The sequence below is a fragment of the Oreochromis aureus genome, linkage group 7 (assembly GCF_013358895.1).
Source record: "Oreochromis aureus strain Israel breed Guangdong linkage group 7, ZZ_aureus, whole genome shotgun sequence".
NCBI classification, from domain to species: Eukaryota; Metazoa; Chordata; class Actinopteri; order Cichliformes; family Cichlidae; genus Oreochromis; species Oreochromis aureus.
Window position 1 is genome coordinate 55170408 of NC_052948.1, and position 17136 is coordinate 55187543.

At 37.7% G+C, this 17136-nt stretch overlaps 1 protein-coding gene and 1 long non-coding RNA gene across 8 annotated transcripts in view; one reads left to right on the forward strand and one right to left on the reverse strand.

The window, feature by feature from the left end:
• Positions 1–886: 886 nt before the first annotated feature.
• Positions 887–17136, reverse strand: part of nrg1 (neuregulin 1) — a 47825-nt gene continuing 31575 nt past the window's right edge. For 4 of the 7 annotated variants that reach the window (XM_039615418.1, XM_039615419.1, XM_039615421.1 and 1 more), the window contains one exon: positions 887–4427. In XM_039615418.1, coding sequence (XP_039471352.1) covers positions 3806–4427 — 622 coding nt within the window. In that variant the 3' untranslated portion in view covers positions 887–3805. Of the gene's footprint in view, positions 4428–11454; positions 11501–17136 lie in introns of those variants that run through there. The other 3 variants (XM_039615424.1, XM_039615422.1, XM_039615423.1) reach the window with 2 other exon arrangements.
• On the forward strand, positions 7324–7926 carry LOC120441206. The gene is made up of 2 exons (XR_005613880.1): positions 7324–7592; positions 7672–7926. It is a non-coding gene; the product is annotated as an uncharacterized LOC120441206 (long non-coding RNA).

Sequence of the window (17136 nt, forward strand, 5' to 3'; positions counted from 1 at the left end):
AGGTCTCTTTAGTAGTGCAAAGCTATGTGTGACATAGTAGCCATCCCTCAGAGAGCATCTTATTGGTGTGGTGTGAACAAATGAGGTCCCAAAGCCTCCGTGTTGCGTTTTTTGTTTATCTGTAAGGCTAATATCTCATAATTAGCATCACATATGTGTGTTTGTGTTTTGTCATTTACTGCACACAGTGTATTGCGGAGAAGTTTTGGAGGTGGACTGTTACTCTGATATTATTAGACATTACAAAGAAAGGCCCCTTCTCTAAGGAATTTAAGGGGGAGGGTTGCCTCACTAGTGAATGCACCAGAAAGTAAACATGGTCATGAGTTTCTGGGCTTGGAAAAGCTCTCTCTTTTTATGCAGGTCTAAAGGAGGGTAAAAGGTGGCTGCCATGGTGATGAGTGAAGTGGTCAGAAAGCTGCCAAAGAGGAATGGTGGCATGTAAAACTAATTTGCAAATTCTCACCATTATTATAAATTGTAAACTTATAATTGGGGCATATTTGTCTTCTCTCTCTCATAAAAAATCCCTACACCAGTTTTACCCATAACATACGTACATTATTAACTAAACTTCCACAAGATTGGGTTTATTTTGAACTAAAGGTGAACTAAATGGTAAGTTTACTACAGTATATTATAATATAAATGATAAATTTGTAATATATATTACCTTTCATCAGCAAGCTAATATATATCATATGATAGCCAGCAGTGAGATGAATTCATTATTAATTATATTAATTAAATGATACAGGACTGAAGTTGTCCCGTTAACCCATGTGTCTTTAGCTTTCCTAAACTGCTTAAAGCTTGGCAAGATCTGCAGCTTTACCTTATGCACTCAATAAGTCATGAACACAAATCAAAATTTTGTGCTCAAAAATTACTTTTATTTGAGTACATGAAAGAAGACATTACATGAAAAAAATTTACATATTTAATGGGTATCTAAGATACAAGTAAAATACAGAATGAAAACAAAATGGCATTGCTCAGCACATAGATTAACATGTATGTAAAGGGAGTACAAATTTGTGTTATTATTTATTTTCAGTGTAATATGCAGCCAGGACTTAATTTGAAGTTGTGTAATCAAAACACTATAATTACTGATAGGATTACTATAAGAAATTAATCACTAATCTGCCTGCTTTCCTGGGTTTTTAATTGCAAGTCCATTCTTTACATCACATCCACTTTCCCACAGTGTCAAACAACTCTGATAATACTGACATCATCATTCTAAGCTGGATAATTTTCTTGCCTGCCTGCTGCAAGACAATCAGCCTCTCTGATGTGTGCTTTAAATCTCACTGCTGTTTTGTCATTCTGTCTTTCAGACTCTCATATGTGCAACCCGACTCCTTCACATTTCCTTCCATTCACAATCCACATTCAAGCCTTCATCCTCAATTCCACCACTGCCAGCATCTAGACACCGGGGGTCTTGTCCTAATTCCTATCATTGTTGGGACTTTGTTCTGCCATGAGCGGTCCAGAAGGTCTAATTACAAATTGCTTATAACTGAGAAATCATCTTCAGTTCTTTAAAAAGATCAGTCCGTACTGAAAAAACAAACGGATAAAAAGCCATAGAATTTGACATATAAATCATGTTCACATGTATGCTCAAATGTGAAATGTGTGTTTTATTTATTATTACAGCTGCACAAGACTTTCATTGTATCAATCAAAAGTGAGACAGAAAAACCGAAAGTTTTTTTTCAACCCAAAATGCTTTGACACTAACACACAAAAACACATAATGTGATATTCAGTGAGAAACAACAATGCAGGAGATTTTCCTGATATATTTACATAAATTAAAGACACTCCCATTTCAAAACAATATTCTTTGTGTTATGCTAAGCATACAAGTGACAAAATGTGCAAGATTTTTTTTTCTTTTGTATTAATGTGTGCAGATGAAATGACTGTATATCTTGCATTGTTTATATCAAATCTGTTAAATTTATATCAGGACAGGTCATTTAAATTTAAAGGAAAACCCTGAACTCAACTTGACTCCTACAGCAAGGGGATCTGATATGGTCAGGGGAAATTATTTACCAGGTCCACTTTCCTTGTGAGAATGTTCATTTTTTTTGTTTGTTTGGGTCTTTTTTGTTCTTGGGAGGGGGGTCATATTATAATATTAACTAATTAATGTTAAATAATTAAATTAATAAATAAACAAATTTGAATGTCTCATAAATAATCTTTGTATATAAAATAAACAGAATTGCCACTATTTAACCACCGATGGGAAACACAACTGTGTCATGATACTTTATACGCTAAACTCACTGCTGATTCTACATACACTGATTACGGAGCCCAATAGTTAATTTAAATTAATCTTTCAAAAATGTTTTTATGACAAGTCTAGAAGTCTTTTGCAGATTTCCATTTAATATACTGTTGTTAGAAAAGTTTGGAATTTTTTTTGTTTGTTTTTTTAAATAACATTGAGACTGCAAAAACTGTTCTAGCTGAAAACATAAGAACATTAAGTCGATTGAAGTTGTAACAAATTAATTTGAGGGGGAGATTTTAATTTCAAATTTTTTTCAGAAATATGGTTTAAATTAAAGGAAATGACCACCATTTATACATTCAGCACTTCTCTAAGATCCACAGTCCAATACTAAGCACTGGTTAGACTCACACAAGAAAACATGAGACATAGATCTTGTAGTTAATTTAGTATAAACTTTGTAGATATTGTTCATTTAAAGATACTATTTTAAAGAATTGCTGGTCTTCACGCTAGTAGTCGTTGACATGTACCACCTTAACAGAGACAGTTTATACTTAGGCAAAACATCTGTCAGCATAGGAAGAAATACAACTTCTAAGGAGGATTATGGGGCATGTGAAAACCAGCATCCAGCTTGACCCATACCAGAAACGTTAGGATTATTAGGCTGCTACTCTTTAAGCATGAACATTGTTTAAATGTTATAAGAGTGCCATACAATTCAGTGAAGTACTTCTTCAACATAGAAATGGTAAAATGTAAATATCTAACTTAATATAAATGAAAAAAAACCTCTTTAGGTGTATCTTATGCACCTTGATGAAGCAAACTTTAATGAATGTATATTTATCTCACAGCTACAATATTCATTCTCTGGCAGGTCATCCACAGTGTAGTCCAGTGATGAATAAAATTATTAAGATCTCTAACATTTTGATGAAATCCAGGTTATGAGCTGACTAATAATATATACCATAAGACTGTGATAAAAGTAGGACATCAGGTAAGAAAACCATCAATTCAAGTCAACTGTCTGCTCATTTTTTCATCACAGCATTTAAGAACATAGCATGCACTTTGAACCCATAACATTTGATTTCAAATATGTCAGTGGGTGCCTTAAAGTGCAAGATGTTAAAGGCAGACAACACAGAACATCTGATTAATAACCTGAAGAATAGGATGGTGATACATGGCCCAGTATGCAATATTACGGCCCCTTAAGTATACTAAACAGAAAGGCACCATTGATATTTGTCTGCACTGAAATATTCTTTTAACTATACTATGAACTGCTGCATACTAGCGTATGGCACTTTACCTATAAGACATGACCACATTTGTACTGTTTTTTTTTTATAAAACTTTATTTGCTACATCTCTAAAATAAAAGTTTCATTCTTCATTTGTCTTTAAAAGTCTTTACACAGCAAATAAATTATGAGAATTTATCGAAAATAAAGGTTTAATAATGGCTGTTTATATTCTTCCCCCATGTGAAGTAATCTTAGCAATTTCTCTTTTTTTTTCTTTTTTTTTACTTTACGCAGCAATTGAATCTTGTTGGTTGATGAGGCTAGATGACTTCACTGGTAGGTCATCATTTGGTGATGCTGGGTTAGTCCTGCTGCTGTCTATAGCCCTGAGTAAAAGGGCTGTATTCCTATCTGCACTTAGGAAGGGTATGTGTTCCCCCCGAGGCTCCTCTGTATCACTTACTAGTATGCTGTCACCATTTAACCTCAAATAATCAACCACATGGTCAGTGACACTTTTGTTGCTGCAGTCACTTACATTGTTGTTTGTGTTAATTAATTTCACAGGTGCTGTTGAAAACATACAACTGGCAGCTCTGGTGTCCTGTATGGTTTGGTAGTCAGCATTCTCCATAGTGAACAGTGGACTAGATGGTAAGCTATCTGCCACATGGCCATGATTGTAGTGTGAAGAGGTTCTCTTTTGTACATCCCGGCTTGAGGACTTGTGCAGCTGATGCAGCAAAGGGCGCTCCTCCTCACCAGAGGGACTTAAAGTCACAGAGGGAACAGAGATAGCTAGGCTGGATATGGGGGCTGAAATCTCGGATGGAGGAGAGCCTGGGGTTGCGAGAGAGTTCTGCGACTCTGAAGTCAGCTGGATCAGGGTTGTCATCACTGGTACAAACCTAAAAATACACATGTGAACAATAATTATTCAACTGGTTCAGCAGCATTCCAATTCAACATCAGTATAACTTAACACACAATAACTAATCACATTGTTACCTGGTGTTAAATGAATTAACATAACATAATGATTTTCTAGTGTTGTTGACTCAAAGCACTTTTATACTATAAGCCGCAAATTCACTTAATTAAGCACATTGTTCTATTTACCTATAACACACACACAAAAGAAGTTTTTTACAAATGATCATAAGAAGACTGCTAATCCAGCCCCATCTCAGCACTATGAACTTCATAGTCATGAAGACTATGACACAGGTCTCATTCCCCTACACGATATGTCTGCGAGTCTAATATTTCTGCAAGAGGTCATTGTATCTGACAGAACAACTATAGATGGAATGAGAGAGTACATTTAATCTATTACTAGGATAAACTGACTTCTCTCAAAATGTAAAAGAATCCACCCACCATTTTGATCACACTCTAGATCTTGTTTTAACATATGGCATAGAAACTGAACATTTAACAGTGTTTCCTGAAAACCCTCTTGTCCGATCATTTCCTGATAACATTTAAATTTACAATAATTGATTACACAGCAGTGGGGAGTAGACTTCATCACAGTAGATGTCTTTCTGAAAGTGGTGTAACTGAGTTTAAGAATATAATCCACCCACTGTTATCATCTCCATTGCCCTGTACCAACACAGAACAGAGCAGCTACCAACAGCAGCTTCTCCAACAGAGGTCGATTATCTTTTTAATAATTTTGTCTCCTCACTACGTATGAAACTGGATACTGTAGCTCCTGTGAAAATGAGAGCCTCAAATAGGAAGTACTTGACTCCCTAGTATAATTCTCAAACGTGTAGCCTAAACCAGATGACTCGTAAGCTGGAAAGGAAATGGCATGTCACAAATTTAGAAGATCATCATTTAGCCTGGAGAAATAGTTTGTTGCTTTATAAGAAAGCCCTACGTAAAGCTAGAACATCTTACTATTCATCACTGATTGAAGAAAATAAGAAAAACCCCAGGTTTCTCTTTAGCACTATAGCCAGGCTGACAAAAAGTCAGCACTGTTGAGCCAACCATTCTTTTAACGTTAACTAGTAATGACTGCATTAACTTCTTCACAAATAAAATTTTAACCATGAGAGAAAAAATTACTCATAATCATCTCAGAGATGTAACATTGTGTCCAGCTACTTTGAGTACCATTGATATTCATTTAGAGCCTTTTTATCCATTTGATCTTTCTGAGTTAACTTCAGTAATACTTCCTCCAAACCATCAACGTGTCTTTTAGACCACATTCCTACAAGACTGTTCAAAGAAGTCCTGCCATTAATTAATGCTTCAGTCTGAAACATGATCAATCTATCTCTAATAATCGGCTATGTACCACAGGCCTTCAAGCTGGCAGCAGTTAAACTGTGACTTTAAAAGCCATCTCTAGCGTCTTAGCTAATTATAGGCCATCTCCAACCTTCCTTTCATATCAAAAATTCTTTAAAGAGTAGTTGTAAAACAGCTAATTCATCATCTGCAGAGGAATGGCTTATTTGAAGAGTTTCAGTCAGGTTTCAGAGCCCATCACAGCACAGAAACAGCCTCAGTGTTACAAATGATCTTCTTATGGCCTCTGACAGTGGACTCATCTCTGTGCTTGACCTGCTAGACCCTAGCGCAGCGTTCGATACTGTCGACCATAATATTCTGTTAGAGAGATTAGAGGATGCTGTAGTTTGCATCATATCTATCTAATAGACTCCAATTTGTTAATGTAAATGGACAGTAACTCTTCACACGCTGAGGTTAATTATGAAGTTCTACAGGGTTCAGTGCTAGGACCAATTCTGTTTACATTATACATGCTTCCATTAGGCAGTATCATCAGAAGACATGACACCCAACTCTATCTATCCATGAAGCCAGATAACACACACTGCAGTTAATCTGCAGGAATGTCTTAAAGTCATAAAGACCTGGATGGCCTCTAATTTTCTGCCTCTTAATTCAGATAAAACAGAGCTTATTGTACTCGGCCCTGAGAAACTTAGAAATATGTTATCTATCCAAATTCTTACTCTGGATGGCATTACCTCCAGTAACACTGTGAGGAACCTTCGAGTCAACTTTGATGCAATTTTTTAATGCACATATTAAACAATTATGTGGGACTGCTTCCTTCCATTTGCGCAATATTTTTAAAATTAGAAATATCCTGTCTCAGAATGACGCTGAAAAACTAGTTCATGCATTTATTACTTCTAGGCTGGACTACTGTAATTCATTATTATTATTTATTATTATTATTATTCATTATTGTATTCTATTTTTATCTTATTGTATATTTTATTCTATTTTATTCTGCTGTATATAGTATTTTATTTTATTCTATTCTGTACAGTTGTGTACTGTATTTATTCTTATCTTATTTTATTCTAATTTTTCCTTCACAACTTTTGCACTGTCCACTTCCTGCTGTGACAAAACAAATTTCCCACGTGTGGGACTAATAAAGGTTATCTTATCTTATCTTATCTTATCTTATTATCAGGATGTCCTAAAAACTCCCTGAAAAGCCTTCAGTTAATCTAAAATGCTGCCACAAGAGTACTGACAGGGACTAGAAAGAGAGAGCATATTTCTCCTATATTGGCTTCTCTTAATTGGCTCCCTGTTAAATCCAGAATTGAATTCAAAATTCTGCTCCTCACATACATAGAAGGTTTGGAATATTCAGGCCCTATCTTATCTTAATGACCTTGTAGTACCATATCACCCCATTAGAGCACTTCGCTCGCACACTGCAGGCTTACTTGTTGTTCCTAGAGTATTTTTCATTAATATTTCAGGCCCCTCTTCTATGGAACCAGCTTCCAATTTGGATTCAGGAGACAGACACTATCTCTACTTTTAAGATTAGGCTTAAAACTTTCCTTTTTGCTGTAGTACTGTCATGGTTCTCAAAATCTGGAGAGGTCGTGGTGTGTGTTTTTGTCTTCGCCTCTCCCACCAGGGCAGAACTGGACCTTGATTCCCCGCCTCTGAACCCGCCCTGAACACACACCTGTGGCTCATTCACACTGATGCTGGCAGACTACTTAAGATGGCAAGAGAGGTTGCTTCCTCGCTGAATTGTCACACTACCTAGCGTCAGTGTAGCCTAGCCTTTTGAGTATTCGTTGTGATTTCCTAGAGTTTCCTCCTAACGTTGTTTTCCTCTGTGTACAGGCCTTCTAGATTCCCTGCCCATCTTACATGCCGTCTTGGTTCCTGTGGATGTGTGTGAGTGAGCATGAGCATTTTGGAGTGGACTATCTGAGTGAGTTGTGGATTGAGTTGAAGAGGAGCGTGTGTGCCCCTGCCTTGGACCTTCCCTCCCCTTCGGACCCCCCTCCACTCCCTGGAGCCCCGTGTTATCTATCTCACTGTATATATCCTCACTTGGTGCCACATTGTAAATAAACCCTCACCTTCTCTCTAAAACTTCAGAGTCCTGTGAGTGTGTCCTCTGCCTAACAATCTGTGACAACTATATAGTAAGGGCTGGATCAGGTGACCCTGAATCCTCCCCTAGTTATGCTGCAATAGGTGTAGGCTGCTGGGGGATTCCTATGATGCATTGAGTATTTCTTCTTTAGTCACCTTTCTCACTCATTATGTGTCATTAGACCTCTCTGCATTGAATCACAGTTGTTATTAATCTCTGGCTCTCTTCCACAGCATGTCTTTTATCCTGTCTTCCTTCTCTCACCCCAACCGGTCACAGCAGACAGCCGCCTCTCTGGCCGATCCTATACATTATTGTAAGTAAAATTTATTTATATAGCACTTTTCGCAGATAAAATCACAAAGTGCTTTACAACAAAGAAAATGAAAAATGAAAAGAATGGAAATACAACAAATAACAATGTAAAACAGTAAAATGCAACAAATTAATTAAAAGCTTGCCTATATAAAAATGTCTTCAGCTGCTTTTTAAAAGAATCAATGGAGTCTGTACAGTGCAAAACCAGTGGGAGAGAATTCCACAACCTTGGTGCCACTGCCTGAAAGGCCCGATCACCATGAGTTTTAAATTGAGTGCGTGGGGCCACCAACAGTCTCTGACCTGATTACCTTAGAGCTCGGGAAGAAGAATGCAGTTTCAGCAGGTCAGATATGTACTGGGGGGCTTGACCATGTAGGGCCCTAAAGGTTAAAACTAAAATTTTAAAATGAAACCTTCAGCCAGTGAAGGGAGGCCAAAACTGGAGTGATATGAGATCTTCCCTTGGTGCCTGTTAAGAGTCGTGCTGCAGCATTCTGCACAGTCTGAAGACAATTTAAAGATCGTTTGTAAACAAGTAAAAAGACCATTACAGTCTAAACGTGAAGAAATAAAAGCATGAATAATCATCTCAAGTTCAGGCTTTGACACCATTAGTCTGAGTTTTGAAATATTCCTTAAATGATAAAAAAGTTCTGGACCAGCCGCTTAGAATACTGCTCAATTGACATCGAGCTGTCAAATATGACACCGAGGTTTCTAAGGCTCGATTTTACATAGGGGTCTAAGAAGCTGATATGCTGCCTAATTTCTGTTGTCATTTAACCATTGCTTAATTTCTGTCAGGCAATTACTTAAACTAGACAATTTATAAAACTCAGAGACTTTAAAAGAACAGTAAATGTGAATGTCATTGGCATAGAGATGATAGGAGATATCATTGTAGCGCCTAATAATTTGGCCTAGGGGGAATATATAGAGTGAAAAGAGAATTGGACCCAAGACAGATCCCTGAGGTACCCAACAAGATAGAACTCTTGATTTGGACATCACTTGATTCATACGAACAGTAAAAGTCCTTTCAGATAAATATGACATGAACCATTTTAAAACAATGCCAGTAATCGTCTTGATGCATGCTCAATCATCCAGGTAAGTAAATCTCCAAAAGTTGATTCTGTTCATCTGGATGTTCCTGGTCAGTTCCTTGGGGTGGCTGTGGCTCAGGTGGTAAAGCAGATCAGCTACTGATCGGAAGGTCGGTGGTTCGATCCTTGGCTTCCCCAGTCTGCATGTCAAGTATCCTTGGGCAAGATACTAACCCCAAAATTGCCCTCCGATGCGTTCATCGGAGTGTGAATGCGTGTGAATGCAGGTTAATTTGCACTTGCGTATAGAAGTGCTTGTATGAATGGGTGAATGAGGCATGTTGTATAGAGCGCTTTGAGTACTCCGGGAGAGTAGAAAAGCACTATATAAGAATCAGTCCATTTACCATTTAATCTTAATTATGCAAGATTAAGGAACTGACCTCCCAGCCCATTGTTCCTTCAGTGGGCTGGTTTCAGTCATTATGCAAATGTACTGTTTATAAAATTGGGGAAACCTGCAGTCAGCTGAGACTGAAGAAGTCACTTGGATGAGTGACGAAACGTTTCTCCCACAAAACGCTACGTCCAGATGAACAAAATCAACTTTTGGAGACTGCCAGTAATCCCAAATAAGGCCTTAAGCCGGTTTACCATGATACTGAGATCCACAGTATCAAAAGCAGAGCTGAGATCCAATAGAACCAGAACTGTGTATTCTCCAGAGTCTGCTGCCATCAGGATGTCACTAGATACTTTAAGTAAAGCCGTTTCTGTAGAGTGCAATTTACAAAATCCAGAAAATGTCCATGACATCATTTTTTTTCTCCAGGAAATAGTTCAGTTGTTCTGCTACAGTTGTTTTCCAAAATCTTTGATACAAAAGGCAATTTGGATATTGGCCTGTAACTGTTTGGAAGGGATGGATCCAAATGAGGTTCCTTAAATATTTCTCTTCGTACTGGTTCAGTTCCCAGCTTCTTTAAACAAGCTGTTGTTGAGCCAATATTAATCATTTCCACAATACAGGGGCCAATAGAGTCAAACACATTAATGAAAAAAGAGGCCGGAAGGACATCAAGGAGGCTTGAAGTCAGTTTCATATGAGCAAGCAAAACACTGATGTCCTGTAATGTAACTGGAGTAAAGGAGGACCAAGTATCAGAGGTAAGCAAATTGTAAGCTTGATACTGAGAAGATGATGGAGAGATATTTGGCCTGATGGCAGTGACATTATTTGCGAAATAATTCAAAAAGTCATTACAATCAGACGTTGAGTAAACTGGTGCATGAGGAGCATCAGGAGAAACAATAGTCTTAATTGTATTAAACAAGAATTTAGGATTTTTCTTTTTTGAAGCTAAAAATTGTTCAAAATACTCTCTTCTGGCATTTTTCCACATGTCATTTAGTAAGAAAATGGATTCTTTAAGATGTAACCTGTGAACCTCGAGCTTGGAGGGTCTGTAGGGTCTACCTTACAATATAAAGCGCCTTGAGGTGACTGTTGTTGTGATTTGGTGCTATATAAATAAAACTGAATTGAATTGAATACATGAGAAAACCCTCTACATGTCTAAGTGACTATACTATGAGTTTTACTTCCAAACTGGAGAGACTTGTTGTAGTGGTAACAAATTCACTTTGAATACGTTGGCATGTGTTTACATCCTATCTTGCCACTTTACAGTCCAAGTGAAAAACAGGAATGGAAAAATCAGAAAGTTGATATAGCCTTTACATTTTCTTAAAAAATCAAATTGTTATACAACAAACAGACACTTTGTTAGATACATCTGTTTAAATACTTAACACAAATGTCTAATCATGTTAACAACTCAGGACATTAAGTTAACCGTCTGAAGTTCAATCCAAGCTGAGATTGGAAAGAAAGTGCTCCTTTCAAAGATGTCCCTTGCTAGTTCACTAAAATAAACTTGAAATTGAAGACTTTGGAAGTAACACTGTGAAAATAACAGACTTGTGAACAACAACTAACAGCCTTTAAAGAATCTAGTGTGTGTGAAGGTTCTCAGTCATCCAGGTCCTCGTAGTCTAAGGAGCTTGGAAAGAAAAGCGTCTGGACTTCTTTAAGTTGCTTGAAGACGTTTCACCTCTTATCCGAGAAGCTTCTTCAGTTCTAGGGTCAAATGGTGGAGAGTCCCACATTTAAACCCTGTGGGAGTATCCCCCCAAAAAGAATCTAGTCCAATAAAAAAAGAAAAAAAGAAAGAGGTAGTAGCTGAACCTACAAACAACTCAGTGTTGCCACTATGTAATAACAACAACCCCACCACCAACAAGCACTTTGAGAGTGCTAACCTCCTCAAGGGCAGCTCACTAGGGCCAGTATTTACTTTTAAAGAAACAGTATTGTATTTTATATATTCATTTTGTTTTCTTTCTACTGTTTAAACATACTGCGCTATAAACTTCTTAAAGTAAAAATCAGATAAGCGTGTGACGACAGAGGTTTGCTTTGATTACACAAATATTATGTAGAAGTAGTTTATTGTTTATAGGTACTGATTTGTCAGCTTACAAATTTTTGATACAAAAGGTAATTTGGATATTGGCCTGTAACTGTTTGGAAGGGATGGATCCAAATGAGGTTCCTTTAATATTGGCTCAACAACAGCTTGTTTAAAGAAGCTGGGAACTGAACCAGTACGAAGAGAAATATTTACAGTGGCTTGCAAAAGCCCCCTTGAACTTTTCCACATTTTGTCACATTACAGCCACAAACATGAATCAATTTTATTGGAATTCCACGTGAAAGACCAATATAAAGTGGTGTACACGTGAGAAGTGGAACGAAAATCATACATGATTCCAAACATTTTTTACAAATAAATAACTGCAAAGTGGGGTGTGCGTAATTATTCAGCCCCCTGAGTCAATACTTTGTAGAACCACCTTTTGCTGCAATTACAGCTGCCAGTCTTTTAGGGTATGTCTCTACCAGCTTTGCACATCTAGAGACTGAAATCCTTGCCCATTCTTCTTTGCAAAACAGCTCCAGCTCAGTCAGATTAGATGGACAGCGTTTGTGAACAGCAGTCTTCAGATCTTGCCACAGATTCTCGATTGGATTTAGATCTGGACTTTGACTGGGCCATTCTAACACATGGATATGTTTTGTTTTAAACCATTCCATTGTTGCCCTGGCTTTATGTTTAGGGTCGTTGTCCTGCTGGAAGGTGAACCTCCGCCCCAGTCTCAAGTCTTTTGCAGACTCCAAGAGGTTTTCTTCCAAGATTGCCCTGTATTTGGCTCCATCCATCTTCCCATCAACTCTGACCAGCTTCCCTGTCCCTGCTGAAGAGAAGCACCCCCAGAGCATGATGCTGCCACCACCATATTTGACAGTGGGGATGGTGTGTTCAGAGTGATGTGCAGTGTTAGTTTTCCGCCACACATAGCATTTTGCATTTTGGCCAAAAAGTTTCATTTTGGTCTCATCTGACCAGAGCACCTTCTTCCACATGTTTGCTGTGTCCCCCACATGGCTTGTGGTAAACTGCAAACGGGACTTCTTATGGTTTTCTGTTAACAATGGCTTTCTTCGTGCCACTCTTCCATAAAGGCCAACTTTGTGCAGTGCATGACTAATAGTTGTCCTATGGACAGATTCCCCCACCTGAGCTGTAGATCTCTGCAGCTCGTCCAGAGTCACCATGGGCCTCTTGGCTGCATTTCTGATCAGCGCTCTCCTTGTTCGGCCTGTGAGTTTAGGTGGACGGCCTTGTCTTGGTAGGTTTACAGTTGTGCCATACTCCTTCCATTTTTGAATGATCGCTTGAACAGTGCTCTGTGGGATGTTCAAGGCTTGGGAAATCTTTTTGTAGCCTAAGCCTGCTTTATCCCTGACCTGTCTGGTGTGTTCTTTGGACTTTATGGTGTTGTTGATCCCAATATTCTCTTAGACAACCTCTGAGGCCGTCACAGGGCAGTTGTGGAGCTGTTTTGCAAAGAATTGGCAAGAATTTCAGTCTCTAGATGTGCAAAGCTGGTAGAGACATACCCTAAAAGACTGGCAGCTGTAATTGCAGCAAAAGGTTGTTCTACAAAGTATTGACTCAGGGGGCTGAATAATTACACACACCCCACTTTGCAGTTATTTATTTGTAAAAAATGTTTGGAATCATGTATAATTTTCGTTCCACTTCTCACGTGTACACCACTTTGTATTGGTCTTTCACGTGGAATTCCAATAAAATTGATTCATGTTTGTGGCTGTAATGTGACAAAATGTGGAAAAGTTCAAGGGGGCCGAATACTTTTGCAAACCACTGTATCTTGCCCAAGGACAGTTAGTATCTTGCCCAGGGATACTTGACATGCAGACTGGAGGAGCCAGGGATCGAACCACCAACCTTCCGATCAGCAGATGACCTGCTCTACCTCCTGAGCTACAGCCACCCCAAACAACAGACGACCTGACAAAGTTTGCTAAGGGACCAGACTACTGAAGCATAGTGTCAGGACTTCAAGAGGTCTCTGCAGCCAGGGAATCCAGCAGTAATTCATTCTCCCAGATATGGCAGATACTGGAAATTTGACCTTCTAGCTGGGCTATTTTCTGGTATAAGTAGATTGTGTCGGGTCTGTGTTTAAGCATCCACATAGTAGATAACGCTAACATACATGTTAAATGTTTGACATTGAATAAGTTTATAGCAAAATTATTTAAAAGTTAAAGCAAAATGGTAAGTAGAATAATTGGACAGCAAATGGACCGTTGTTAAATAGACAGTGTAGCACTGATGTCACTGCAGCAGTAACCATGCAGCCTGTTTCTGTCTGGGTTTTTTTGGTTTTTGGTTTTTCGGAAAATCAAGCAGACACAATGCCTGCTCCCCACTCCCCTCTTCTTGGCCTTTCTGGCACCTTCACCATCCTGCACTCTATCCTTGCTGAAGTAACGTAAAAGTTTGTTACTTCTCTATTTATTTAACTATTTACTATTACAAAATAATGGGCTGTAGATGATTTTTTTAGAACTGTTCCTTTAGCAAAAAATAGCAATTAAGCATAATGAAATCACCTTATTATTCATAATACTGTATTATTGGCAAATTATACATGCATACAAATAAAAGCAACATAAAATTGTGCAGCAAACTGTACCTCATCATTGTTATATGGATCAGTCTTACTTATTGAAAGTTATTTTAATATCTCATTTTAAATACAGTCATACAATTCATTTTTAAAATCACATTAAAATACATCTCTTTAAAAAAATCACAGCTGAATTACAATGATTGAGCACTGTGTGAAAAACTGTCAAAATCAACAAGGGGATTAAACAAAGTGGTTTGTAAGAGAAAGCTCATCTGTTATGACGATGAATGAGTGCTCATTTACTTGTTAATGCTAGCTCTCTTCACACAAAATGCAGATGGTAACTGATCTCAGAACACTGAAAGCAGAGCCAGTGGCAGCTAGTCTTGTATGCTAATTTCCTAACAATCTCTCACCAAAGTCCAGAGGTTTATCTACAGTGTGCATACACAAACAACCAGAAGAAATTCTAAGCTCTCAACTTGACAAGCTCCAGGCACTAATAACCAGTATTGGGCAAGTTACTTTGGAAAAGTAATTAATTATAGTTACTAGTTACTTCTTCAAAAAAGTAACTGAGTTAGTAACTGAGTTACAAGATTCTAAAAGTAATTATTTACTTGAAAAGTAACTATTGCGTTACTTTAAAAAAAAAAGTTTAACCCTCTGAGGTCCAGGTTATAATTGGCCATTTTTGACAACTTTTGATTTTCCCTCTACATTTCACCTTTAAAAACTATTTACTTTGCCTTGTTTGGTATCATTTTTTTCAGCACAGCCTCAAGTGTCTGAATTTACAGTTACGTTTTCATTTTGACATACTGTATTAACACAATTGATCTAAAATCAGACAAAAAACATAAAATCCGGGTAGAAAGGTTTATTTTTTTACTGTAACAACCACAAACATGTTTATTGAATCATATTTCATAACTTGCAAATATAAACTGTCAATTTTAAAATCCTATGCACAAGTTTTGCAAACAACAAAGTTATTCGCAGCCATTTACCTTTTACCCCCTTTTTTAATAACCATTTCAAACTATTTACATAACAATCAGGTGTTCTGCATTAAATAAGATGCCACACAAATTATTTGTGCCCCTCCAAAAAAATTATTTCTGTCCTCTATAAAGGAGAACATCACAAGCCTGATACCTGCAGATAGCAGTCGCATCATTGTTCTGACACACAACACAAAACCATCCTCAACACTACACACTAACTACACAAGACAACACATTAACTACACACTCCAAACATGCTAAACGCCACAAATCTCTCACATCTCAAAACTCACTCTCTCTCTTTTTGTGCTGTCTTTCTTTCTCTCTCTCTCTCTCTCTCTCCCTCTCTCGCTGTCACTCCTAAAACTTCCCCCTCTTCCTAAACAACCAAATGTCATGTTGCCATATCATTTTTTGACTGGTTGACATGGTGCATTTTTCCACCAACACAAAATGGGTGGGTTTTTTTGTTTGTTTGTTTTTATATTTTGGTCATAAACAGAGAGTGCTTGCTAGCGCTGTCCTTAGACAGTAAACGTGATGAAACTATTCAGGAAAAACGCCGCGTATATATATTGTTTATCATGACTCTGGTTTTACGTGGCCTATCAACACTATTTAAAAACTGGTATATATCACCTTGTTGCTTTGTCATCTTAAAGTGGTCATGTGATTGGCTTACCATGACTACTTTATTTTTTGTCAGTCAAACAGCAGCACTCATGCGATTGTTTTGCCCTCTAGCTCCAGGTGTTGTGCCAAAAAGTGATCGTCTGCCAGAAAGTGATTGCTGTCCGCGGGATCGCGCGCAGCTGCTAAAAGCTGTAGCGCCCAGATTACTTACATAGACAGCTACTTCCGTGCAACTGATATAAGATGCGGTAAGCTGAACACAGCTTCAGCCATCTGTTAGTAACGGTAACGGCTTTGTAACGATAGGAATAGTAATTAGTTAGATTACTCGTTACTGAAAAAAGTAACGCTGTTAATAACGCCGTTACTTGTAACACCGTTATTCCCATCACTGCTAATAACAAACACAGAAACTTCTATGAGAAAACCTACCCTATACAGATTTGTATGACAAAAGAATTTCCCTCGGGATATATCTTATCTTATCTTATCTTATCTTAGTTCATTGGCTATATAATCAAGTCAAATTGACCCAGCTTCCAGAGACGACAGCTAACTGTGGACAAGAATACAGTAAAGTATGGTAAATACAATAATAATAATAATAATAATAATAATAATAACTGTATATCATTTTTCTACTCTACTTGAGCATTTAAAACCCTTTATATTACATGTCACATTCACCTATTTACACAGACATCCATACCAGCACTTTTTCGATGTCTAAGTGCTTTCTATCTAACATTCACATTTCGATAAATGCATCAAATGCAGCTCGGGGTTCAGTATCTTGCTCAGGGACAACCAGGCATGCCCAGCCATGTACACTGGAGCACCCAATGATTGACCAAACATTCCGATCTGTAGACGACCTACTCCACCTTCTGACTCATATCCACACCCAAAATTTAAACCACAGAGGCAGAGGAGAAGCTTTATGACAGAAAGCGGTCCAAGATAAAAGGAGAGAGACTCATTTACTTTGTTTTAATCTATGCCTATTTTTAGATTTAACTAGATAACCACTGCTCTATGGGCTCAAATTGTGGTCATAAATATTTTGTACTTGTAAATCAGTTTTGTACTTGTAAATCAGGATTTGTATGTGTAAAAAGAATTTGTGTGTGTG